At 43.9% G+C, this 26545-nt stretch overlaps 1 protein-coding gene across 1 annotated transcript in view; it reads right to left on the bottom strand.

Annotated features, from left to right (window-relative positions):
* Positions 1-6815: 6815 nt before the first annotated feature.
* The window catches only part of LOC134346441 (uncharacterized), a 79207-nt gene continuing 59477 nt past the window's right edge, over positions 6816-26545 (bottom strand). The window contains exons 9-12 of the mRNA XM_063047810.1: positions 18759-18992; positions 15265-15287; positions 15056-15171; positions 6816-11448 (exon numbers count right to left, since the gene is read on the bottom strand). Coding sequence (XP_062903880.1) covers positions 10919-11448; positions 15056-15171; positions 15265-15287; positions 18759-18992 — 903 coding nt within the window. The 3' untranslated portion in view covers positions 6816-10918. The remainder of the gene's footprint in view (positions 11449-15055; positions 15172-15264; positions 15288-18758; positions 18993-26545) is intronic.

The following is a 26545-nucleotide window of genomic DNA, read 5'->3' on the forward strand; positions in this document are numbered from 1 at the left end:
GGGGAGATGAGTCAAAAGCTTTTTGAAAAGTTGTTTCTGATTGGCTAAGTGTGTGGCAACTCAACCCACAAACATTCAAAAAAGTTCGGATATGGCCCAAGTTCAAAGTTCAAAGTAAAACTTCATGTCACCATATACAACCCTCAGATTCTTTTTCTGCGGGCGGACAGAAACAGACAGAGAGAGATAGAGAGACAGAAACAGAGTCAGAGACAAACAGAGAGAGAAAGAAGAAAGAGAGAGAGGGAACGAGAGAGAGAGTGCGCGCGCGCGCGCACACACACACACACACACATAGAAATTGCCGAATCTGTTCCGCAGCCGCTGCGGGGGCGTGAAGACTCCGCTTCAGAGTCCCTGGTTGTGTCTCTGTGACTCTACGCGCAGCTCCCGAGATGCTACAGACCTCTGTTAGGTGGAAGTCTAGGATGAGAGATTTGCCCAGTGTGTCATCAGCCAGGCTCCAAGAACGTTCCTAAGGAGCATACCCTTCCAATCTACAAGGTACTGGACCTACCCCTTTTCCCAGCGAGACGCCAGGAGACGCCGCACAGTATAGATCTGGGAAGCATCCACTAAGCGGGGAGGAGGGGATGGTGGGCTGACTGGAGCCATGGGAACGCAAGTAATCGGCTTGAGGTTGGAAACATGGAGCACTGGGTGGATCTTCATTGATGATGGTAGACGCAACCTATACGAGACCTTGTTGAAAGCCTTTTCCACTACGAATGGTCCGCCCCAGAAGGCAGTGGAGGCCAAGTCTCTCGATGTTTTCAAGAAAGAGATGGATAGAGCTCTTAAAGATAGCGGAATCAAAGGTTATAGGGATAAGGCAGGAACTGGATACTGATTGCCATGATCACAGTGAATGGCTGTGCTGGCTCGAAGGGCCGAATGGCCTACTCTTGCACCTATTGTCTATTATTGTCTATTGGCATAGCATGGGGCCAACTTGGGACTCTCAGCTTTCAGGAGTTGGTAAGTTGATGGAGAAGATCCTGAGAGGCAGGATTTATGAACATTTGGAGAGGCATCATATGATTAGGAATAGTCAGCATGGCTTTGTCAGAGGCAGGTTGTGCCTTATAAGCCTGATTGAATTTTTTGAGGTGGTGACTAAACATATTGATGAAGGTGGAATAGTAGATGTAGTGTTTATGGATTTCAGCAAGGCATTTGATAAAGTACCCTATGCAAGGCTTATTGAGAAAATAAGGAAGCATGTGATCCAAGGGGACATTGCTTTGTGGATCCAGAACTGGCTTGCACACAGAAGACAAAGACTGGTTGTAGATGGGTCATATTCTGCATGTAGGTCGGTCACCGGTGGTGTGCCTCGGGGATCTGTTCTGGGACCCCTTCATGATTTTTTTAAATGACCTGGATGAGGAAGTGGAAGGATGGGATAGCAAATATGCCGATGACACAAAGGTTGGGATGTTGTGGATAGTATGGAGGGTTGTCAGAGGTTACAGCAGGACATTGATAGGCTGAGAAGCGACAGATGGAGTTCAACCCAGATAAGCGTGAAGTGGTTCATTTTGCTAGGTCAAATATGATGACAGAATATACAAAGTAGTATTAATGGTAAGACTCTTGGCAGTATGGAAGATTGGGGTCCAAATCCATAGGACACCCAAAGCTGCTGCGCAGTTTTGGCTGTGTGGTTAAGAAGGTATTGGGTGTATTGGCCTTCATCAACCGTGGGATTGAGTTCAAGTGCCAAGAGGTAATGTTACAGCTATATAGGATCCTGGTCAGACCCCACTTGGAGTACTGTGCTCAGTTCTGGTCACCTCACTACAGGAAGATTGTGGACACTATAGAAAGGATGCAGAGGAGATTTACAGGGATATTGCCTGGATTGGCGAGCATGACTTATGAAAACAGGTTGAGTGAACTTGGCCTTTTCTCCTTGGAGCGACGGAGGATGAGAGATGACCTGATAGAGGTGTATAAGATGATGAGAGGCATTGACTGTGTGGATAGTCAGAGGCTTTTTCCCAGGGCTGAAATGGCTAGCACGAGAGGGCACAGTTTTAAGGTGCTTGGAGGGAGGTAAAGAGGAGATGTCAGGGTATTTTTTTATGCAGAGTGGTGAGTGCATGGAATGGGCTGCAGGCGACGGTGGTGGAAGCGGATATGAAAGGGTCTTTTCAGAGACTCCTGGATAGGTACATGGAGCTTAGAAAGATAGAGGGCTATGGGTAACCCGAGGTAATTTCTAAAGTAAGTACATGTTCGGCACAGCTTTGTGGGCCGAAAGGCCTATATTGTGCTGTAGGTTTTCTATGTTTCTATTTTTCTAAGGTCCCTTGATGCCAGCCAGACCTTGTTTCCTGGCTTGAGAGGCCTCACCTGTCGGCGGAGCTGATCAGCCTGACGGGCATGTTGTTTCTCAGCACGCAACAGAGAAGCCCTGGCTCGTCTCCGGGTATGCTGGTAGCGGTGGATCAGCTGTTAAACAGCAGAAACTCCCACATCAGTCTCTTGGTCATGGAAGAGAAGAGGATGGAATCCCTTCTGGCATTCAAAGGTGGCATGCCGGTGGAGGAGGACTAGTGGTTATTGTAGGCGATCTCTGCCGAGACCAATTCAGAGTTCCAGGACGTGGGGTTGGAGGAGGCAAGACAGCACAGTGATGTCTCCAACTCCTGATTCACTCTGAGCTTGACCATTACTTTTGAGGCGGAAACCAGACAAGAGGCTGGCGGTGGCTGCTACAAGAGAGCAGAAAGCCTTCCAAAAACGTGATGTGAACTGTGGACCTCGATCAGACACAATGTCCTGAGGGAAGCCATGCAGCCTGAACAAACGTTGACCCATGAGTGTCGCAGTCTTCCGAGCCGATGGGAGCTCGGGGAGGGAAGTGCGCAGCCTTGGAAAACCAAAGTTGTAGTGTTTCCAGGAGACGGGATCAGACCAGTGATGAAATCCACCGAGAGGTGGGACCAGGGGCGTGGGGCACGGGCAACGGGCATAACAGACCCGCGGGGCGCTGGCCTTGTTCTGAGCACAAATGGGACAGGCAGAGACGAAGTCGTGAATATCCTGGGACATAGATGGCCACCAAAATCATCTGTTGATAAACACACTGATCGGTTGAATTCCCGGATGCCTAACCGGATGGGAGTGACCCCATCCCAACACTTTGGAGCGCAGTGTAGCAGAGACAAACAGCCAGTTGGGAGGTCCCCCACATGGGCCTGGATTCGAAAGTTGGGTAACCCTCACCTCCTTCTCTATTCCCCATTTCACTGGAGCAGCAATGCACGGGCAAGGATGGACGGGCTCTAGATCAGCATTGTCTTCAGACACGTCGGACTGCCGGGAGAGCGCGTTGCCTTGGTATTCTTGCTGCTGGGAAGATAGCTGAGGATAAAATTAAACCGGGAGAAGAAGGGAGCCCAATAAGCTTGACGGGAATTATGCCTCTTAGCGTCCCGAATGTCGGAAAGGTTCTTGTGATCTGTCTAACATAAAAATCTCTGTCCCCTCGGCCAGCGTCGCCATTCTTCCAGGGCCTTGTTGACAGCCGGAAGTTCTCGATTCCCGACGTCGTAGTTACTCCCTGCCGGAGTCAAGCGACGGGAAAGAAAGGCACAAGTATGCTTCTGGCTATCTACAGAGGAGCGCTGAGAGAGTGTACAGCTCCAATGCCGTCGTACGATGCGTCCACCTCGACAACTAACGGTCGGGATGGGTCTGTGTGTTGCAGCACCGGGGCAGTGGTGAAGCGTCGCTTTGGTTCCGAGAACGATTGGTCTGCTGCGTTTGTCGAATGGAATCCTGGTGAGTGCATTCATGGGGGGGCGGAGGGGGGCGCGGCTGAGCTGAAACTTCAAATGAAGCGGAGATAAAAGTTCGCAAACCTCATTAAGCGCCGCATCTGTTTGACTGTCGATGGTTTTGGGCCACTCAGTGACCGCCTGAACTTTTCTTGGGTCAGTTTGAACACTGAAAGGGTTAAATATGTAGCCCAAAATCGACACCTGGTATTTATGGAACTCACACCTCTCTGGCGTGGTGTACAGGTTGTTCTCGAGCAGCCGTCCAAGAGCCTTCCGGACATGCTGGGCGTCTTCATGGAAAGTGCGGAATACATCAGACTGTCGTCCAAATACGCAAAAACGGGCTGGTTCAACATGTCCCTGAGCAGATCGTTTGACCAGGGCCTGAAAATCACCGGGGGCTTGGGCCAGACCAAAAGGCATCACAAGGTACTTATCGTGGCCAGTAGAGGTGTTGAAAGCTGTCTTCCACTCATTCCCTTCTCTGATACGAACCAGGTAATAAGCATCTATCATGGAAAGTATCATTTCGCCCCGGAGATGTTCGAAAGCAGAGGCAAACAGGAGAAGAGCGTAGCGGTTCTTGCAGAGACGAAGCTTACCACCCTTCTTGTTCACAAAAAGGAAGCCTGCCCCTGCTGGCGAGGTTGACGGACGGATAAACCTCAAGGCCAACGTCTCCTTCATTTACTTGTCCATGGTCATCGGGGTCACCGGAGTATCTGCCTGGTGGAGGAATACTTGGTTCTGGGCCAGACGCGGGAGTCAGGGCATTAGCGGCCGAGGTTCTTGGGGCCGCAGTAAAGGAGGATCTGCGGGATGCTGGGAGTGGGACCGACGCAGCCGGAGGCTGCTGAATTGCGTTGGCGAGAATGCTAATACTCACAGTTGGTAGTTCGTGGACTGCGGCCGTGCGGCCACCTGACTCCGATTGTCTGTGTTGAGCTGCAGAACAGTTGCTGCGAGGGACGACTCCTGTTCCTGCAACTGGCACTGGGTTTGTCGAACTGAGATTATTTGCCACATTGCTTTGATAACTTCACCCAACACAGATTCGATCGCTTCTAACTTCTCCCCTACCTGGCCAATGAACTTCAGGGCCAAGGTCAGTTGTTCTCTCGCTCTGATGGGTCCATTTGCGTTGTTGAGACTAGCAGTCAAATGTTTGGATATGACACAACTATGGCGAGAGAAAGACACTGACACCTGTCGACAGTTCACTGACTTTAATAAGAACTGTTGCAGAATTGAAAGGAAAAGAAAAAACAATAAATGCTATGTCAACAGAACTGTTTACTAAAGTCCTCAAACTGAAACTTAATGTCAGTGCTGCGTCTGGAAACAATAACTAATACTAAAGGAATACCACTCCTTGACAGTGCCATTTGAAACGGTAGTTCTCTTTCCCAGACAAGGATGAGAGTACGCAGGGTGGCTGTGCTTTAGGGCAAGTCTCGACAAGGCTACAACAAAAAGAAGGGAGTTTAATACCGCCATAATGAACCACCATAGCTAGAACATGCATACACACTAGCACAATTGCCGAACCCATTGCACAGATCACCTGCAAGTCTGTGTAGACTCTGCCGTGGAGTTTATTGTTGTGACAACAAAGGGAAGGTAAGGTGAAGTGGGGCAGCCACTTTAGATTCATTCAGCGTAGGGATGGGGAGCCGAGGCTCTGCTTCGGCGAGGAGGCCTGCATGAGGAAAAGGAGAAGTTTTTACTTTCCTGTTAATCCATGCCATTTGACTTAGTAGACGAAACGGCAGTAAGGACAGCAGAATGTTCCTCCTGCAATATGCGGCAGGTCACGGAGTCTGAAGTCCTCCTTCTTGTTCACTCAGCGGATCAACTGGATCGAGCAACTGGAGCTGCTGCTGAAGGTACTCAGAACCAATACTGGAGTTTTAGTGAGGCCTTCACACCTGAGCGGCAGGCTGCAGGTAAATGTGTGATGACACAGAGAAGAAAGCAGAGTAGGTAGACAGTGCAGGATTCCCAAATCATCATTCTCCTCAGGTATTCCATTTTGAGAGGGATCAACTCTCATTTGCCAACAGCCTTTGGGTCAGTGGTATCGTGCCTGGCTCTGAGACAAAGAAGGGAACGACGGTGTCTGGCAGAAAAATAGCAAAAGGGGACTGGATAGTCAGGTGTGTGGATAAGTATTTTTGTGCCTGCAATTGGACTCCAGGATGGTGTGTTGCCTCCCTACTGTGAATGCCAATGATGCCTCACAGTGGATGTATGACATACTGACAGTGGCCATGGTTCAATGTCAAAGCGGGAGTAGGGCTGAGGTCCTGAAAAGGGATTTTAGAGAAAAAAGGGTAGAAAGTTTAAAAAGCAAAACATCGAGGGCTCTCATCTCCTGGTGACTACTTGTGCTGCATGGTAGTAAGGTGAGAGATAGACAAATAATACAATTTAATATGTGGTGAAAGAGCTGCTGCAGAATAGGGGGCTTCACATTTATGTGTGTATGTTTGGGCAGGTGGGACCTTTAGAAACTATAACAGTTTACACCTGAAATGGAACCAACATTCTCACTGGGAGGTTTGCTTGTGCTACTTGTGAGGGTTTAAATTAGAATGGCATGGGGTACGGGTACCACAATAGTAGGGCAGAGGGCAAGAAATTTGGTATGACAAGTAAAACTGAAAGGAAGACATCATGGAATAGGCTAATAAACACAGTTAACAAACATGTCATAAGCTGATATGTTTATTCCAACAATAGTGAATGTTATGTGTAAGGAGGAGGAACTTGGAGTACAAGGAATTACTTGGCTGGTAAATATGAGCTCACAACTTTCCTTTGTACTACAGACTGGCCTGAGCCAGTTTTGATGAGAAACCAGTCTAGTATTTACTGTCTGAATCACACTTCAGCTTCACAAACAAAGAAACTATATTTAAAGGAAATGAACCTGTCACGTACCACGTGACAGGTTAAAGAACCAGCAGAAATAGAAAACACTTTGGAGTCTGGTATTGCTATTAAATAATGGTATTTATTAGGAACTACGCAATACAGCAATATAAAATCAGATATATCAAACAGGTTAGCAATGATTATATATATAAGTGTGGAAATATAAAAACCAAGCTTCTTCAAGCCTAGGGGTAAATGGATACAGTCTTACGGTGATGAGTAAATTTCAGTTCAGTTCGTGGTTTTGAGTTGAGTAGTGATGGAGAGAGAGAGGGAGAGATTTGAGTCTTCAGGTGAGCTGATGCTGTCGATCTTCCCGTTGTCCTCCGAAATCCTTTAGAAGTCACCGACTGTGACCACAACAAAGGAGACCATTTTTCTGTGGTGTAATTATTAACCCAGGCGAGGGTTGGAAACACTAATAACTCCCCACCAGTCACACCTTTTCCACACTGCGAGAGCCACTGATCGATCCTCCAAAACCCACCTTTCTGTGGGCACAACAAAGCTCATCCAGTGTCCAAAACCATGTGTCTGTCAGTCTATCAGCTGACCTTCTATTTATCTCACACGCTGAACACCAGCTATCCATCAAGTTGCTCCTCCCTTCTCTCTCTGTAAGAACACAGAAGCTGGCAGTGTCCTTGCAAAAGTGTAAACATGCTGCAGAGAAACCATAACACCATCCCAAAGCAGTCTTCGCCTCTCTCTCTCTTAATAACAAGGTGTCTGTGTTGAACAACTCTCTCTCTCTCTTTTTAGAAGTACACTTCATAGGGATAATACAGGATCCCGTCACAAACCAAATATACAATTTGCTAAGAGTCTACAGACAAAACAGGATTGTACATTCGCAAGTGTAAAGAAAACTAAAACTACAAGGAATAACAATAAAAAAAATTACCTGGATCCTAATCCAACTCTAGACTGGGGAGCCTTGCGTTAGTGGTGGCGAGTCTCATATCATTGATTGCATACAGTGCAGAATAGGCTCTTCTGGCCCTTCAAACCGCACAAACCAGCAACCCCCAACAACCTTGATTTAACTCTAACAGGACGATTTACAATGACAAACTAACCTACCCTGCAGGTCTTTGGACTGTTGGAGGGAAATGGAGGACCCAGAGAAAAACAATGTATTCCATGAGTAGGGCATACAGAGACGCCTTATAGAGGGTGTCGGGATTGAACCCCGAACTCTGACACCCTGAGCTGTCATAGCATTTTACTAACTGCAACAGTAGCTTGGCGCCCAATGGTGAGGAGTCCTAGTTGTCATAGTGTTGCACTTCGTCTGCAGCGCCAAACAACTTCTTCACATCATTTCTTCAATTTTTTAAAAGGGCTTCTCATAACTCCATGCACAATTCCAAGTGTTTGATTGAGAATGCAGTCAGTAAACTGGTTCTTAATGATAAAACTTCTCTGCAGTATTAATGAGCCAGTGGTGGCGCTATCTTTGGTTGGATTTTGTAGGACTGGGAGTATTATATATTGAACTGATTTGAAGGAAAACCCAGTGGTAGGATTTATGCCTTCCAGTATTGAGGTTTTGGAGACCCTCTGTGGAACTATGTGCAGAGCAGCAGACCGGCCCTTTAGAAGTTCAATAGCAATAAATAATATATGGAACATGGACCCATACAGCACAGGGCATGCCCTCAGATCCACAAAATTTTGCTGAACAAATTAGTAATGAAAAGCTGAACTAATTTTATCAATTCTGCTTAAACAATAGCCATATCTGTCCATTTCCTGCATATTCATGTGCCTATCTCACATCTTTATCACTTGTCTCCATCACCACCCGACTAGCACATTCCAGACTCCAAACGTTCTCTGTGAATCTGTAAAGAAAACACTTACCCACACATCTTCTTTGCATTTGTCCCTTCTCGCCATACAAGCATGCCCCTAATATTAGGCATTTCAGTCCCAAGGAAAAGATGCTGAGTACTCTATCTAGGCCTCTTATAATCTTATAACCTTAATCAGATGAAGCCTAACTAGTGTTTTATAAAGGTGCAACAAAACTTCCTGGCTTGTGAGCTCAATTCTTTGACCAATAAAGGCAAGCATGTCATACACTATCTGTCCAATTCTAGCAACCTGTGTGTAGCCTCTTGCAGGGAGATATGGACTTGCACCCCAATATCCTCTATAGTTAAGTGTTCGAATTTCTGTGGTCTCCAACCCCAGATATCAACTCTACAGTTGAATTTCTGCAGCCCTGGACTTCCAGGTTGCTATAATAATGGTCACATTCGAAATTGCTGATGGGGCATGGTAACGAAGAGATGTAGAAGTCCCGCCTGAAGACCCTTCCGTTTAGAAGTTATTTGACTAAGGCTGTCACAATGACCTTTTTTTTCCCCTGAACAGATACTGCAAAGTTCGAAAGCTCAAAGTTCAAAGTTCATTTATTATCGAAGTATAAATGCAGTATACAGCCCTGAAAATCATCTTCCCCACAGACAGTCATAAATCAAAAGAGAACAAAGGAACCAAACCTATGTCTTAGTTTGGAGAAAATTAGAAGTCAAGCTTTTGAACCTATGTTTGATTTTGAGAAAAGATGGGGTTCATTTGCTCGTTACTATCATTTGAATTAATTGATAGGTTTCCTCCACAATCTAATTGTAAATTTTTGGTAATTTTTTCTTGCTGGCAGTTTGATGTTTATCTTTAGAAGCTTTTTGTATGTCACATGGCTCCGGGATTGAACACCTAATGGTATTTTTTCCCCACTTTTCCTTGTTTAGTAGGGTTTTTTTTCTTTTTTTTTGTCTCCAAAATTTTTTCAATCTTTAAAATAATGTTTTTTTTCTTGAGACATTGTAAATGTTGCCTACTTCGATGTACTCTTGTTAATTTTGGATAATAATAATAAAAAGATTTGAAAAGAAAGAAAACATTAAAGATCAAACACCCCTGCCTTCCGTGCGCAAAAGAAATAGTTCAAACAACAACAAAATACCATCAAAAGGCATACTTCAGTACAGTTCAGTAGTGGAGGTGGGGAGGAGTGTAATTAACATAGGATAAATTTTATCCTGGTGCAATGAACAACCCTCAAGCAATGTTACCAAACCTGGTCACTGTCACATCTTCCTGCGCACATGCCTGTTATCATGTGACTGTCCTCCACAGGTGGCTGTGGCAATGAATTCCACAGATTCACCACCCTCTGGTTAAGAAAATTCCAATGCTTTATAAAGCCTCAACATTGCATTCTTGTGTTTATATTCCAGTCCTCTCAAAATGGAATGGCAACCTTGCAGTTGCCTTTCTTATTACCAACTCAGTCTGCAAGTTAACCTTTAGGGAATTCTGCACAAGGACTCCCAAGTCCCTTTGGGCCTTTGATTTCTGAATTTCCTCATGTTTAGTAAATAGTCTGTGGCTTTATTACTTCTGATAAAGTGCATGACCACACATTTCCCAACACTATATTTTATCTGCCACTTATTTGCCCATTCTCCAAAACTGTCTAAGTTCTTTGGAATACTCCCAGCTTCCTCAACACTCCCTGCCCCTCCATCTATCTTCATATCATCTGCAAATTTTCATCTGGTCCATTTTAATCTTGATATTTTCACAAAATATAGTATTTCTGTTCTGTTGATGGATGCAGTTAATGTATTCATATTAATTGAACAACACCTCCCTCTGGTGTCCTCCCCCTTCACTTTCTTCCATGGTCTTCTGTCCTCTCCTATCAGATTCCCTCTTCTCCAGCCATTTATCTCTCTCAGCAATCAATTTCCCAGCTCTTTAATTCGTACCCTCTCCGGTTTCACCCATCACCCACCACCTTGTACATCTTCATCCCCTCCCCCCACCTGCTAGCCTGACTCCTTCCCCCTTCCTATCTAGTCCCAATGAAGGGTCTTGGCCTGAAATGTCAACTGTTTACTTTTGTCGATAGATACTGCCCGGCCTGCTGAGTTCCTCCAGCATTTTGTTTGAGTTGCTTTGGATTTCCTGCATCTGCAGATTTTCTCATGTCTCCAAATATTAATTCCTTTTTAATTTACTGCACTACATTTATATTTCCAGCTGTTTTATTTCCAGGTTTATTTGGGTTTAACAATGCAAAATTTGGGGATAAAATGTGACCAATTCTGCGGCAACCTGTCGCAGGCAGGTTTTCTGTTCCACTCCTGATGCTAGTCTTAGACCCAACCCGATTACAGACCCAGAGTGGGACTGGAACAGCTTCTCAGCCAATTTTCGTCCCCATTCCAAAAAAGAGGATAAAGTTTCTCGGTGAATTTATTCCCAGTGAAGGTGTAGAGATGAGACTTGGTCTCCACATTGTAAAATGAAACTGACCCGGATGTATAACTGAGATAAATTCCCACCCTCTGGGGGATGGCACCAGCAAGAAGACAGGGCTGAGAAGAGCTGTTTACATAAAAATAGTCATCATACCGCCAGATGGTCCAGAATCCATTTTCTGGTATTAGTTCAAGCCGTGCCTGTCTCTCCACAGACTCTGGAACAACTCCTAAACCCCAACGCCGACACCCTGCCGCATCCACCTCCCAGTAATGCCTCCCCGATGTAAATCCCTCCAATCCCAGCACACAAGATCGGCCTGTAAACCTCTTCCTGGAATCAGGAAGATTTCTCCAGTTCCCGGTGTATCTCACGCTCTTTAAATCTGGAAGCACTTCGAGCTTCGGACCGGCTGTTTCGACATCCAGAGTCACAGCAACTGCAAAGGGAGGGGGAGTGGGAGAGAAGCACAGAGTTAGAGAAACCGGGGGATCAGGGGTAGGGGGAGGAGACTCCGCCAGCGCAGGTTTTCTCAAAACAAACAAGTTTGAAAGAATGGAGTGGACACTAAAGGAGAAGGATTTGGCATTGATCCATTCCCACTGTTTTGTTTCAGTGGGAACATATGATCACGGGGGTGACAGAGACAGGGAGAATGTCTGAACTTGTGCGCTGACAGGCATTAGTCATCTGTCTGTGTCAACATGTTCATGTCTGCTGCTGTATGCCTGGTCTGCAGCCATCTCGAAACACCTTGGCACTGGGCCAAGACCAGGCACTATGAATTCAAAAGGCACCCCACATTAAATGAGATCTCACACAGCTTTCTTCCGCTAACAGGCCAGAACTTAAACTCAATTAAATGCATTAACTCAATTTTACTTTTAAGGCCACTATGATTCACACTCCTCCCCAGTGGCGTATCTAAGGTATGGCAGGAATGGCATGTGCCCTGGGCACCACTTGAACAGGGGGCATCACTAAGCAGTTTCTATTAAAGTCAGACAAGCCATCCTCAGATAGTGAAAAAAGAATTTTCTTCAGATGTATGATCTGTCTTTATCATGGGTGAGAAGCACTAGGATGGCCTTATTTCAGAGCATTGTGTAAGAAGACCATGAAATGTTTCTTCACGAAGAAGGAAAGTGGAGCTGAAGGACGGAAGAGACGAAAGTTGGAGGTGGATGAAGCCAAGAAATTGAGCAAGTTCTTCATGCCCTTCTTTGAAAAGCCCAGAACAAGTAGTTCGACATGTTCAATGGAGTTGCCTGCACCTGCTACAAGTTTGTTAGAATCCGAAGGTGGATCAAGTACAAATGCATCACAAACCGAGGAGGAAGTCAGGTCAGATAAATCTGAGTATGATGAGATTAAGAGTGAGGCTGCCACAGAGAACGTGGACATGACAGGAGGGGAAGACGATGGTGGTGGTGGTGGTCTTGAGTATATTGATGAGATTTTACCTGATGTGATTGAACCTGACGACACTGAACCTCGTGAACTGGATGGTGTCAAAGAGTCTCAAACTGTCATAGCAAAGTGATTGAACAGCATGACATTGGATTTCTGAAGTTCGACAAGGATACTGGAAAAGCAATTCTGCCTGACGCATTGAGAACAGAAATAATAAAGCCGGGTTTGAAGCATTTCCAGAACAGTGAGGGGTCTTTCCTACCGGCAAATAACCGCTCAACGAACAAAACTTGGTTCAAGAGGAAATTGGGAAATGGTCGTGGTGAGGAAGTGACTCGCTCATGGCTGGTCTATTCCCCTTCTAAAGTCTGCATTTTGTATCTGTTGTCTGTTCCATTCCCAGTCAGACCATCAATTCTCATTGGAGCTGGAAAGTGGATTCAACCAGTGGAAAGCACCTGAAAGGATTAGTGTTCATGAAAATGCCAAGAATCATCGGGAATGCTTCACACAGTGGAAAGAAATGGAAAGAAATTTAGCTGGAAACAGAGGAGTTATTCACGTGGTATTTGAGAAGAAAAAGCAGAAATGGCGTGATATCTTGACGAGATCCTTCACTGCATAAAATTCCTTGCGACTCAGAACCTGACTTTGCGAGGACACAGGGAGTTACTTCAGCTAGACGATGACTCCAGTGTGGGAAATTTCCTTGGCTTACTGAAAGTACTGGCCATCTTTGACCCTGTCATAAAAGAACACCTCACTCATTTGGAAAGTCATCCTGGATCCACGTCTTATCTTTCACCAGGTGTCCAGAATGAATTCATCCACATGGTGGCATCCACTGTTCACCAGAGTTTACTGAGAAGCATTCGTAAAGCCAAGGACTATGGTCTCATGTTCAACTCGACCCCTGATGAGGCACACCGTGAGCAGATGTCAGAAGTAGTGAGGTATGTGGAAGTTGATTTTGAGAGGAAAGCAGTCCTTGTTAGAGAGTCCTTCCTTGGTTTTATCCAGATAAGCCAGAAGAATGCTGAGAGCTTGGTTGAAGACATCTTGAAACAGCTAGAGAAGGATGGTGGAAGAATGATGGTCACGTTTTTTTGGACGAAGCTGTCCACGTGTTTTTCTCTCTTTCAACACAGTGCTGGGAAAAACTCAAAAACACCATGGCTATGGTTGTTAAGCCAGAGTCTGAAACGAGGTGGAGTGCAAGGACAGAAGCACTGCAGACCGTCAACAAGTACCTTGAGGAGATACTTCAAGTTCTCCAGGACATGATAGACAATGAAAATGAGACCAGTCAAACAAGAAGTGACGCAAGGCAGCTGTACAACCGCATGTTGAGTTACGATTTTCTGATTTTGCTAGGATTTTGGAACAAGGTACTCATTCACATTGACCGTATTCAAAAGAGGCTGCAGGATCCTAGCATGAACTTCCACGATGCTGCCCTGGATTTGAAAGCCCTCCAAGATCATTTTTATGATGAAAGAGAAGTGTTGGTCAGTGAGTCAATCAACGGAGGAGTCGGTCTCTGTCAAGAATGGAATATTGAAGTTGAAAGGTGTCAGAGACAAAAGAAACGAATGGCTGATGAGAACTCGAGAGATGCTGAGTTAACAGCTAAGAAGGAAATGGAAAGAGTCATGAAGGGAACACTCGACCGTCTTCACAGAGAAATGGACGAAAGGTTCACTCATTCACGCAACACTGACGCCAAGTTTGGGTTCCTTCTCGATGTTGAGGGACTGTGTTACGGTGCCAACAGTAACGACCTAAAGAAGAAGTGCGAAAATTTGGGCGAATTGTACAGCTCTGATGCTGATGGACAGCAGCTATATGAAGAAATTCTGGATTGCAGAATGTTGCTATCAAGATGGGTCAACATGAAAATACCAAGACCTGAAGAGCTTCTTGAATTTATTGTTCAGTATGGAGATGAGAGAGTCTTCCCCAATCTTCAGATTGCTATTCAGATAATGCTAACCATCACATTTTCCATCGCCAGCTGTGAGAGATGGTTCAGCAAATTAAAACTAATACTTTCATATTTGAGAGTCTCTATGGGTCAAGGCAGACTCTGTGATCTTGCTCTGCTGAGTGTAGAAAGAGAAGAAACTGAAAAAGCAGACTTTAATCACATCATAGACCAATTAGCATCAGTGAAAGCAAGGAAGGTGCAGTTATAATTTTCACGTAGTGCCATAATTTGTTAATTAAAAGATTAATGAGATTGACTTGAATTTTTGAGCTGATATTATGGTAAAGTTATCTAAAAGATGGGTGTCAGATATTTGGACAGGGGCGCAATATCAGTGCTTGCCATAGGCGCTATTTTCCATAGATACGCCCCTGCTCCTCCCTTGGAGAATTTTTATACTGTCCCTTGTTTCAAGATGCAGTGTTTCATCTAACAGTCCCATGTATTAATTGTATTGTGCCCCTGAGTTGGTGTGTTCAGGTGTCAGACATCTCCAGCTGCCCACGTGACAATGATGCTTTCAGCAGGTGGGTCGGTGCCGAAATAAAACTTCAGTACCTACTCGGCCATAATACTGCTGATCCTTTCATCTAATTATTACTTAAAGTTGCCTAATCAATGACAAATGAAGCTGTGGAAATCCTACCTGTCTTAATTCCATCAACCGAAGCACTCCACGCTGTGCAAATAAAGGGACGATTGAATTTTTCAACCTGCAGAGCACATTCTGGCACAAACATTGGTTCAACTTCATTACCAAACCTGCAAATATCAGAGTGGTTTATAACTGAGCCTCAGTAAGTTTTGAGATATGTTACAAATCCATGCAGAGCATCAGTAAGATGTGTGTCCTACCTTCCTCTCAGATAAGCTTCTTCCTGAAATAAACAAAACACAAATCTAAATTGACTGAGATCGTCATCCACATCCTAACAGCAGGGCACACACAGATGAGGGTATTGCAGAAAGAGCTTAGACCCATGAGGGAATATACAAGGAATTTCATGAAAAGTCTATCTTAACTAAAAGGATAAAACATACAGTAAGGACTGGCCAGGTGGTTCACTTCTATCTGGATAGATAAAATTGATGATTGGATTATTTCAGAACTTTTCATTGTAATTTAAAGTGTAGTGGAGTTAGAAAGTTTATGAACCCTGTACATTTCTCTCTATTTCTGCATAAATATGACCTAAAATGTGATCAGATCTTCATGTAAGTCCAGATAAAGAGAAAATTAAATTAAATATATAACACAAAAATCATTATACCTGTTCATTTATTTATTGAGAAAATGATCCAATATTACATGTGTTTGTTGGAGAAAGTATGTGAACATCTGGGGCAATGCCTTCTACAAAAGCTATTTAGCGTCAGGTGGATTGGAGCTGTGGGTTGTAGAGGTGTCCTGCCCTTTTAAAAAAAGACACACAAAATCAGGGTACAGACAGAGCCAGCTCTTCTCAAGAAACATCTGTTTCTGTGTGCTATGCCTCAATCGAAACAACTTTGCGAGGACCTTAGAAGAAGAATTGCAGAGATGCATGAAGAAAAACACTGAACAAGAATGGTGTTCATGGAAGGATACCATGGAGGAAACCACAGCTCTCCAAAAATAAAACCATTGCTGCATGTCTCAAGTATGCAAAAGACAATCTGAATATTCTACAATGCTTCTGGGACAATGTTCTGTGAAGAGATGAGACAAAAGTTGAGCTTTTTGGTAGAAATGGACACTGCTATGTTTGGTGGGAAAAGAGCACTGCACAACAAGACCAAAACTTCATCCCAACTGTGAAGCATGGTGGAAAAAGCATGACGGGTTGGGGCTGCCTTGCTGCCTTAGGGCCTGGACAGCTGGCAATCATTCAGGGAACAATAAATTCAAAATTGTATCAAGATATTTTACAGGAGAATATCAGGGTAGCACTCTGTCTCCTGAGGCCTAATAGAAGTTGAATAATGCAGCCAGACAATGTTCTGAAAGGCAAGTAAATCGACAACAGACTGGTTTAAAAAGAAAAATATTTATGTTTTGGAATGGCTGAGTCAGTGTCCTGATAAATAGATAATGATACGGATAATAAATGGAATGGCGGATTGGATTCAATGGACTGAATAACTTCTGTCTCCCATGGTCCTTAAGTATTGCACTGTACTGCAGCCAAAAAGCAACACATTTCACCACATTTGTCAATGATAATAAGCCTGATACTGATTCTGAAATTTGAGGTTTCTAGCACAGCATCACATAAGCAGCATTAACAGACAGAGCATAGATTCAGCAGTTTGCTCAGGAAATGATAGACAATGAATTCAGGCGTTGTTAACGGGTGCAGCAAGTGGAGCAAGAGAAAGCTTGTGTGGAGCAGATGTACTGACTGGCCCGTCCCTGTTGTAGGACGGGATGTTATTCTATATTGTGAATATTCAAAAAAGGCTGCAAATATTCCTCAAACAGTTAGTTACAGCTGATGGGAACCCAACCTAGATGGTAAACTTAATCGACTTCAGGAGTCCGCCTGAGTTCCCACTCCAGACATGGAGACCCTCACACCAACTGCACCACATGCACTTTCCATGGATGTTAATATGAGTCATTCTTGAGGTGGCAGTGGATTCCACCAACATTGTGAACCAAAGGTTCATCTGGGGAACACAGGGGATTTGTCAGATTGAATTCAGTTCTGAATTCCTGGGAAATGCTACGTTTATTATAGTGTTCAAAATCACAGTTTTTCTGAGAAATTATAATTTTTATAAGATTTGTGCTTTTTATTAACTTTGCTAAAGTTGTAGTTTAACCATCTGTACTTGTTTTTTTTTAAAAAAACTTGTATTTTCACAGTTTGTAGTGCTTCATGCCTACTTACCAGCAAAAAGTGGTATAGCAGTTAAATCTAAACACGAGGAATTCTGCAGATGCTGGAAATTCAAGCAACACACATCAAAGTTGCTGGTGAACGCAGCAGGCCAGGCAGCATCTCTAGGAAGAGGTACAGTCAACGTTTCGGGCCGAGACCCTTCGTCAGGACTAACTGAAGGAAGAGCTAGTAAGAGATTTGAAAGTGGGAGGGGGAGGGGGAGATACAAAATGATAGGAGAAGACAGGAGGGCGAGAGATGGAGCCAAGAGCTGGAACCAATGGCATGAACATTGACTTCTCTAACTTCCGCTAATGCCCCACCTCCCACTCGTACCCTATCCATTATTTATTCATATACACACATTCTTTCTCTCAATCCTTTTCCTCCCTCTGTCCCTCTGACTATACCCCTTGCCCATCCTCTGGGTTTCCCCCCCCTCCCCCTTTTCCTTCTCCCTGGGCCTCCTGTCCCATGATCCTCTCATATCCCTTTTGCCGATCACCTGTCCAGCTCTTGGCTCCATCCCTCCCCCTCCTGTCTTCTCCTATCACTTTGGATCTCCCCCTCCCCCTCCCACTTTCAAATCTCTTACTCACTCTTCCTTCAGTTAGTCCTGACGAAGGGTCTCGGCCCGAAACGTCGACTGTACCTCTTCCTAGAGATGCTGCCTGGCCTGCTGCATTCACCAGCAACTTTGATGTGTGTTGCCTGATAGCAGTTAAACTAATGATTTATCACTTTAGAGGTCCGCAGCTAGTAGTTGCACAATCGCTTTGAAGGTGTCCTGACGAAGGGTTTCGGCCCGAAACGTCGACTGTACCTCTTCCTAGAGATGCTGCCTGGCCTGCTGTGTTCACCAGCAATTTTTATGTGTGTTGATTTATCACTTTGCTCATTTTTCATTGGCTATGTATTAACAGATTACCCATGTGATGTAATTATGCAATCAGTGATCTGTTTAATTTATCTAAGGAATTTCTGTTATCTCAGTTATAAAAGGTGGTGGACTTTTCTCTTTCAGCTTTGCATGTTTTGCCATTCAGTCGCCACTCTGCTTTGCTCCTCAGCTCTCTATTTAGTTTGTTTAGTATTTGTATGTTTGTACTTTAATATAAATGATTGTTAGACTTGAGATTACTCACCATTCCAAACTCCAAGAAGTATCATAAGGATCAGAAAATAAACAGAGATCCAACAATTGTTACCCAATATTTTGTGCCTGTGCAGTTTCACTTGTTGGCCGGAAGAAACTAGTCTAATCAAGGACAGAGGAAACAGGCAAACCAGTTTTCATTGCTTCCCCTCATGTTGTGTACTCTGAACTGATTTTTGCTCTTGGATAATCTAGTCATGGCAACTGAATGTGGACACAGGAACCTTCAGTTAATGATCTGCTAAACCTGAGACCATTCTCAAACAAGTAGCTATTTTTCACAGTGGCTCTTGTAACACACCGAATCGAATTGAAATGGAATTCCTCACCTTCAGAAACAATACGTCATCTTTTTCATCCATCTGTTCCTGTAACCTTGAGATTTTCTCTTGGATAGAATTTAAAGTCTTTTGAACCTCTTGAAAATTTTTCTCCATTGATTTTAGAATCCTCTCCTCTTCTTCCCTGAGATCTCTGAGTAACTGCTGCTCTTTCTCGGTGAGAATCTGGTGCAGTTCAGCAAACTGGAATGTGATGTGGGACCGGAGGTTCTGTGATTGTTCCTGTCAAATGGAAGATGAAGTTTACTATAAGTATTGTATTATATTGTCCTGCAACATTAAAGGATGCCACTGAGTCCAACAAGTCCACGCTGGTGCTCAGAGCATTCCATAGAGTCGTAGAAAAGTGCATTACAGAAACAGGCCATTTGGCGTACTGGCCTACTCCCATCGACCTGCACTGGGAGCATCACCCCCCATATCACTATCATCCATGTACAGTACCGATCCAAACTTCTCTTAACTGTTGAAACCGTGTTTGCATGCACCACTTGTGCTGGCAGCACATTCCATACTCTGATGACTCTCTGATTGAGGAAGTTTCCTCTCATGTTCCCCTTAAACTTTTCGCCTTTCACCCTCAACCTATGACTTCTTGTAGAGTCTCTCGACCTCAGTGCATTGTGAGGGGTATAGATAGGATAAATGCCAGCATGCATTTACCCTATATACACCCCTCATAATTTTGTATGCCTCTATCAAAGAGCCTCTTAATCTTCTATGTTTTTAAGCAATAAAGTCCTAACCTATTCTATCTTTCCTTATACCGCAGGTCTTCCAGACCCAGCAACATCTTTGTAATTCTTCTCTTTACTCTTTCAACCATATTTATATCTGCCCTGTAGGTAGGTGACCAAAACTGCACATGATACTCCAAATTAGGCCTCACCAATGACTTATACAATTTAGACCATAAGACACAGGAGCAGAATTGGGCCACTGAAGTCTGCTCTACCATTCAATCATGGCTGATCCTTTTTTCCTCTTCTCCTCAACCCCATTTCCTGGCCTTCTCCCCGTAAGCTTTGATGCCATGTCCAATCAATAACCTATCAATCTCTGCTTTAAAAGCACCCAACTACCTGGCCACCACAGTTGCATGTGACAACAAATTTCACAAATCCACTGCTCTAGCTAAAAAAAAAATTTCTCTACATCTCTGTTTTGAATGGACACCCCTCTATCCTGAGGCTGTGCCCTCTTGTCCTAGTCTCTTCCACCATGGGAAACATCCTTTCTACATCTACTCTGTCTAGGCCTTTTAACATTCAAAACGTTTCACATAGATCCCTCCTCATCCTTCTAAATTCCAATTTCATTCCTGGAATCATCCATGTGAACCTCCTCTGAACCCCTCCAATGACAGCACATCTTTTCTAAGATAATGAGCCTAAAACTGTTCACATTATTCAAGGTGCAGCCTCATTAGTTCTTTATAAAGCCTCAGCATCACATCCCTGATCTTGCATTCTATACCTCTTGAAATGAATGCTAACATTGCATTTGTCTTCATTGCCAACAACCCAACCTCCAAGGTAACCTTTAGGGTGTTCTGCACAACGACTCCCAAATCCCTTTGTATCTCAGATGTTTGGATTTTCTCCCCATTTAGAAAATAGTCTGCACATTTATTCCTACTACCAAAGTACATGACCATGCATTTTCCAACATAATATTTCATTTGCCACTTTCTTGCCCATTCTCCCAATCTGTCTAAGTCCTTCTGCATCCTACCTGTTTCCTCAACACTACCCATCCCTCCGCCAATCTTTGTATCATCTGCAAACTTGGCAACAAAGCCATCTATTCCATCATCTAAATCATTTATATACAGCATAAAGAGAAGTGGTCCCAACACTGACCCCTGCAGAACACCACTAGTCACTGGCAGCCAACCAGACAAAGATCCTTTTATTCCCACTCGCTGCCTTCTTCCAATCAGCCGATGGTCTAATCATGTTAGTAACATTCCTGTAATACCATGGGCTCTTAACTTGGTAAGCAGCCTCATGTGTGGCAGCTTGTCAAACTCCTTCTGAAAGTCCAAATATACAAAATCCACTGCATCCCCTTCATCTATCCTACTTGTAATCTCCTCAAAGAATTCAAACAGGTTTGTTAGGCAAGATTTTCCATGAAGGAAACTATGTTGATTTTGTACTATCTTGTCCTGTGTCACCAAGTATTCCATCACTTCATCCTTAATAATTGACCCAAAATCTTCACAACCACTGAGGTCAGGCTAACTGGTCTATAATTTCCTTTCTGCTGCCTTTCTCTTTTCTTAAAAAAAATGGAGTGACATCTGGTACCATGCCAGAGTCCAATGATGTTTGAAAGATCATTGCTAATGCTGCCACAATCTCTAACATTATCTCTTTCAGAACCCCATGGTTCAGTTCATCTGGTCCAGGTGACTTCTGTACTGTTAGGTCTTTCAGTGTTCTGAGCACCTCCTCCCTTGTAATAGTAACTGCACCCACTTCTCTTCCTTCACACACTACAACATCTGTCACACTGCTAGTGTCTTTGAAGACTAATGCAAAATACTCATTTAGTTCATTTGCCAACTCCTTGTTCTCATTATTACTTCTCCTGTCTCATTTTCTAGCAGTCCTATGTCCACTCTCATCATATTTTTTACATACTTGAAAAAGCTTTTTCTATCCACTTTGATATTATTTACTAGCTTGCTTTCATATTTCATCTCTTCCCTTCTAATGATTCTTTTAGTTGCTTTCTGTGGGTCTTTAAAAACGTCCCAGTCCTCTATTTTCCACTAATTTTTGCTTTGTTGTATGCCCTCTCTCTTGTTTTTACATTAACTTTGACTTCCCTTGTCAGTCACGATTGTACTATTTTGCCTTTTGAGTATTTCTTCACTTTTGGATACATATATCCTGCACCCTCCTCACTTTCCCAGAAACACACTTCAACATAACATCCCATCTCCTGTACTTAATACTTTGAATTATGAAGGCCATTGTGCCAAAAGCTTTCCTTACGACTCTATTTATGGACCAGATCCCTTTGTTTTACCACACTCCTCAGTGTCCTACCATTCACTGTGTAAGACCTACCCTGATTGCTCCTACCAAAGTGCAATGTCTCTCAATTTTCTGCATTAAAATCCACCTACTATTTTTCAGCCCATTTTTCCAGCTATTCTATTCCCATTGCAAGCCATGATAGCCCTCCTCGGTGTACACTTCACTCCCAATCTTGGTGCCATCTGCAAAATTGCTGATCCAGTTCACCACATTATCATCCAGATCATTGATATAGAAGACAAACAACACCGATCCCTGTGGCACTCTACTAGTCACAGACCTCCGGTCAGAGAGGCAACCATCTACTATTACTCTCTGGCTTCTCCCACAAAGCCAATGTCTAATCCAATTTACAATCTCATCTTGAATGCCAAGTGACTAAACCTTCTTGACTAACCTCCTAGGCAGGGCCTTGTCAAATGTCTTACTGAAGTCCATGTAGTCAACTTCCACTACATTGCCTTGATCAACATTCCTGATAGCTTATTCAGAAAATGCTATAAGATTGGTTAGGCATGACCTACCATGCATGAAGCTATCCTTAATCAGTCTATGTTTATCCAAGTACTTATATGTTCAGTCCCTCAGTCTGCCTTCTAATTACTTTCTCACTGCTAATGTCAGGCTCACCAGCATATACTTTCTGGGTTTATTTTTAAAGCTTTTCTTGAACAGTGCAACAACATGAGCTATCTTCCAATTGGGAATTCAACTCTTTGGAGCAATCATTGGAGCTGAGGGGGAGTCACACAAGTAGAATAAATCTGTGGGGTTTCAGGCTGGCAGCAATTGTTCTGTTTAGACTTTGGATCAAATTTTGCCACTAGATTTTGTCACAAAGATTTGGACAGTTCTCTCAAACAAGCATCAGCATTTGTGCCAGTCTGGAGCTGCTTATACGATCTGCTCACACTTTGTGTTTGGTTTCAAACTCAGCTTTGAAGTGGTCAAACGTTGCTGTGTCCAATTTAGTGGATGTGAAAGCTGTTTTGGGCTCTTTGCCTGAAGTGTTTGACCCATGAATCTGTTGAATGCGGACAAATTGAAATAATGGAATTGCATCTATCGTTGAGAAGCTAAATTGAAACTGCCAGTGTTTGGTCACTGCACACTTGGATGGCAAAATGATTTCAACTAGAAGCAGCAAACATACAAAGGTCAGTTCCCTGGGGGAAAATGAAAATATTTACGAAGACAAAGAACAAGCTGTGACCACCTATAAAGGCGAAGAGTTACAGGATGAAGTACGCACTGAAGACAGGGCGTCCATCATGTTCGGTTGCTTACAGACAACACACACAAAATGCCGGAGGAACTCAGCGGGCCAAGCAGCATCTATGGAAAAGAGTACATTCAGCATTTCAGGCTGAGCCCCTTCAGCAGGACTGAATGGATGATACTGCAATGGATTACCACCAAAGATTTGAATATCTCTGTTAGGCAGCGATGCAATGCGCTGTCGTTGCATCACTCTGCCTGTTACTTCCTCTTGTGTCCTTGCGGTATTTAGACCTTTATTATCTGAAATACAAATGTCATCATATCATAAATCAATGCTCTCAGAGGCACTTTGTGCTATCGGTCAGTGTACCTCCTTGATGCAGACTGCGAAAGAAAGGATGCATAAACACGAGGAATTCTGCAGATGCTGGAAATTCAAGCAACACACATCAAAGTTGCTGGTGAACGCAGCAGGCCAGGCAGCATCTCTAGGAAGAGGTACAGTCAACGCTTCGGGCCGAGACCCTTCGTCAGGACATGCATGTTCCTTTTCCTGTCAAGCTGAGCTTGTTTGTGAGGCTCTCTATGCAGAATTCTACTGTTGTTCCTTGACCTACGAAACCACACTTCTTAGACTTCACCTGAACAGGAATTATAGGAAGTTTAACAATATGACCAGGGCTGAGTTTGCTTTATTCATGGCTTGTTCTGAATCCGCACCCATATCAGCAGCTCTGGGCTCAGTTTCACTTTTTACAGTAGCGGCAAAGTTTCTTCCTTTAGCTCAAGAATGAATTTGTGATTCAGTTACTTGTCTACTTTCCCCAAACCCTGGGTGTGTCTGAGAAGAGTAGGTGACTTACGTAATTATTATAGTACGGTATAATAATTAGGGAGGGTGGAATGTAGGAGCCATGTATTCTGTACTGTACATTTATTATGTGTGTTACAGCAACAGTCACATTAGTGGGGGCGTGGTAAAACCGAAGGGAATAAGTTACATATTAATGCTTATTTCATGGTAGTTTCTGGGTTGGGCCTGCAGAAGTCATAAATTTGCTGATCGCTGGGATAACGCACGATAGGCTTAATTGTATGTTTGCTCCTTGCTAATAAAGATCGAAATAAGGAACTCGACTGTTTGGAGCAATCATTGGAGGAGTGGGTATGTCATGCAAGCTCAGTGGAGTCGCAGGATTGTGACAATTGTTTTGTTTTGGTTTTGGATCAAATTTGGCCGTTATAGGGTATATGAACTTGATGTCGCTTTCCCTCACTTCTACAGGCTGTATGTCCATCTCCTGAGTAAATACAGATGCAAAAAAATATATGATCTCCCCCTTTTCATTTGGCTCCACACATCGATTACCATTCTGATCTGCCAGAGGATCTATTTTGTCCCTTGCAATACTATTGATCTTAACATACCTGTAGAATCCCTTTCGATTTTATTTCACCTTGCCCACTAGAGCAACTTCATGCTTCCTTTTAGCCATCCTAATTACTTTCTTATCTAGCATTTCTTACACAATACTCATAAGTATCTCATTTGTTCCTGACGAAGGGTCTCGGCCCGAAACGTCAACTGTACCTCTCCCTAGAGATGCTGCCTGGCCTGCTGTGTTCACCAGCAACTTTGATGTGTGTTGCTGTCATTTGTTCCTACCTGCCTTTACCTGCTATGCACCTCCTTTTATTATTTTTTTTAAAACAGGGTCTCAGCAATCAAGGTTTCCAGATGTTCCCAGGGTTCTTTACCTTTTATTCTGACAGACACATACAAGAATCTTACTTTCAAAATTTCACTTTTGAAGGCCTCCCACTTACAGGTATACTTCTGCCAGAAAACAGCCCGTCCCAGTCCACACTTGCCAGATCCTTTCTGATACCATCAAAAGTGGCCTTTCTCCAATTTAAAATCTCAACCCATGGACTAAATCTATCTTTCGGTATACTGACTTTGAAACTAATGGCATTGTGATCACTGGATGCAACGTGTTCCCCTACACAAACTTCTGTCACCTGCCCTGTCTCATTCCCTAATAGCTGAGCAAGTAGTGCACACTCTCTCATTGGGACTTCTACATTCTGATTAAGGAAACTTTCTTGAACACATCTGACAAACTCTATCCCATCTAGTTCTTTTACAATATGGGAGTCCCAGTCAATATGTGGAAAGTTAAAATCACCTCCCATAACAACCTCAGGTTTCTTGTAACAGTCTACAATCTGGCTGCATATTTTTTCCTCTAAGTCCCATGGACTGTTAGGTGGTCTGTAATATCGCCTCATTAATGTGGTCATACCTTTCTTATTTCTCAGTTCCACCCATAATGCTCACTGCACAAGTTCTCTAGTCTGTCCTGACTGACCTCTGCCCTTTAACTTAGCAGTTACTCATTGAACTCACTTTGCAGAACCTCATCACTCATCCTACACATGTCATTGGTACCTATATACGTAGACCTGCTGTTCACGCTCCCACTTAAGAATGCTGAGAACTGAATCTGAGATGTCCCAGATCCTGCCACCCAGGAGGCAACATATCACCCGGGAATCTTGTTCTCGTTCACAGAACCTCCTTTCTGTTTCCTGAACTAAAGAAGGGAAGGGGCTCACTTCTTCTCCCCCCCCCCCTCACCTTCCCTTCTCAGTTGCAGAGTCAGACTCAGTGCCAGAGACCTGACTGCTGTGATGTTCCTCAGCTAGGTTACCATCCCACCCAACAGTATCCAGACTGGTACGCCTGTTGTCGGGGGGGAATGGACACAGGGGTACTCCGCACTGGCTTTTTAGCCTCTTTCCCCTTCCTGACTGTCACTCATTATCCTGTATATGCAGCTTGGGTGTAACTATCTCTCTATATGTCCTGTCTATCACCACTTTAGCCTCCTGAAAGATCCGGAGTTCATCCAGTTCCAACTCCAACTCCTTAACGTGGAGTGTTAGAAGCTGCAGCTGGATGCACTTCTCACAGGTACAGTCATCAGGGAGACTGGCGCTATCCCTGCCTTCCCACATCCTGCAAGAGGAGCATTCCACTATCCTGCCTGACGTCCCTACTCTTCCAACTGAGCAAATAAAAGGAGGAAGAGCAATAAACTGTGAGAGTGGGCAAATTCCACCCACAGCACTTGTGTTTTCTCTGATAGCTAATGCCTCAAAAACCTCACAATAATGTCCGCTCTGCTCTACTTTTGTCTGTTCTTGCCAATCAATCCTAAGTGCCGAATGGCCACTGCTCAAAATCAAACTGCCTTTTCATGAATCTGAGTGAACTACGTCTCCTCAGGCTTCCAACCTCCATCTGGCTGTTCCTTAAAGCCTGGATAGCCTCCAACCTGATGACATGAATGTAAGTTTCTCTAATTTCTTACCTCTTCTTCCCCCTCCCGCCTTCACTCTTTTCCCATTCACCATTCTCGCTCCCTTCTGACCGCTTCTTGTCTACTTACTTGACTATCACCTCCCTCTGGGCGCCTCCTCTTTCCCTTTCTCCAGTGG

Source organism: Mobula hypostoma, chromosome 5, assembly GCF_963921235.1.
Source record: "Mobula hypostoma chromosome 5, sMobHyp1.1, whole genome shotgun sequence".
NCBI classification, from domain to species: Eukaryota; Metazoa; Chordata; class Chondrichthyes; order Myliobatiformes; family Myliobatidae; genus Mobula; species Mobula hypostoma.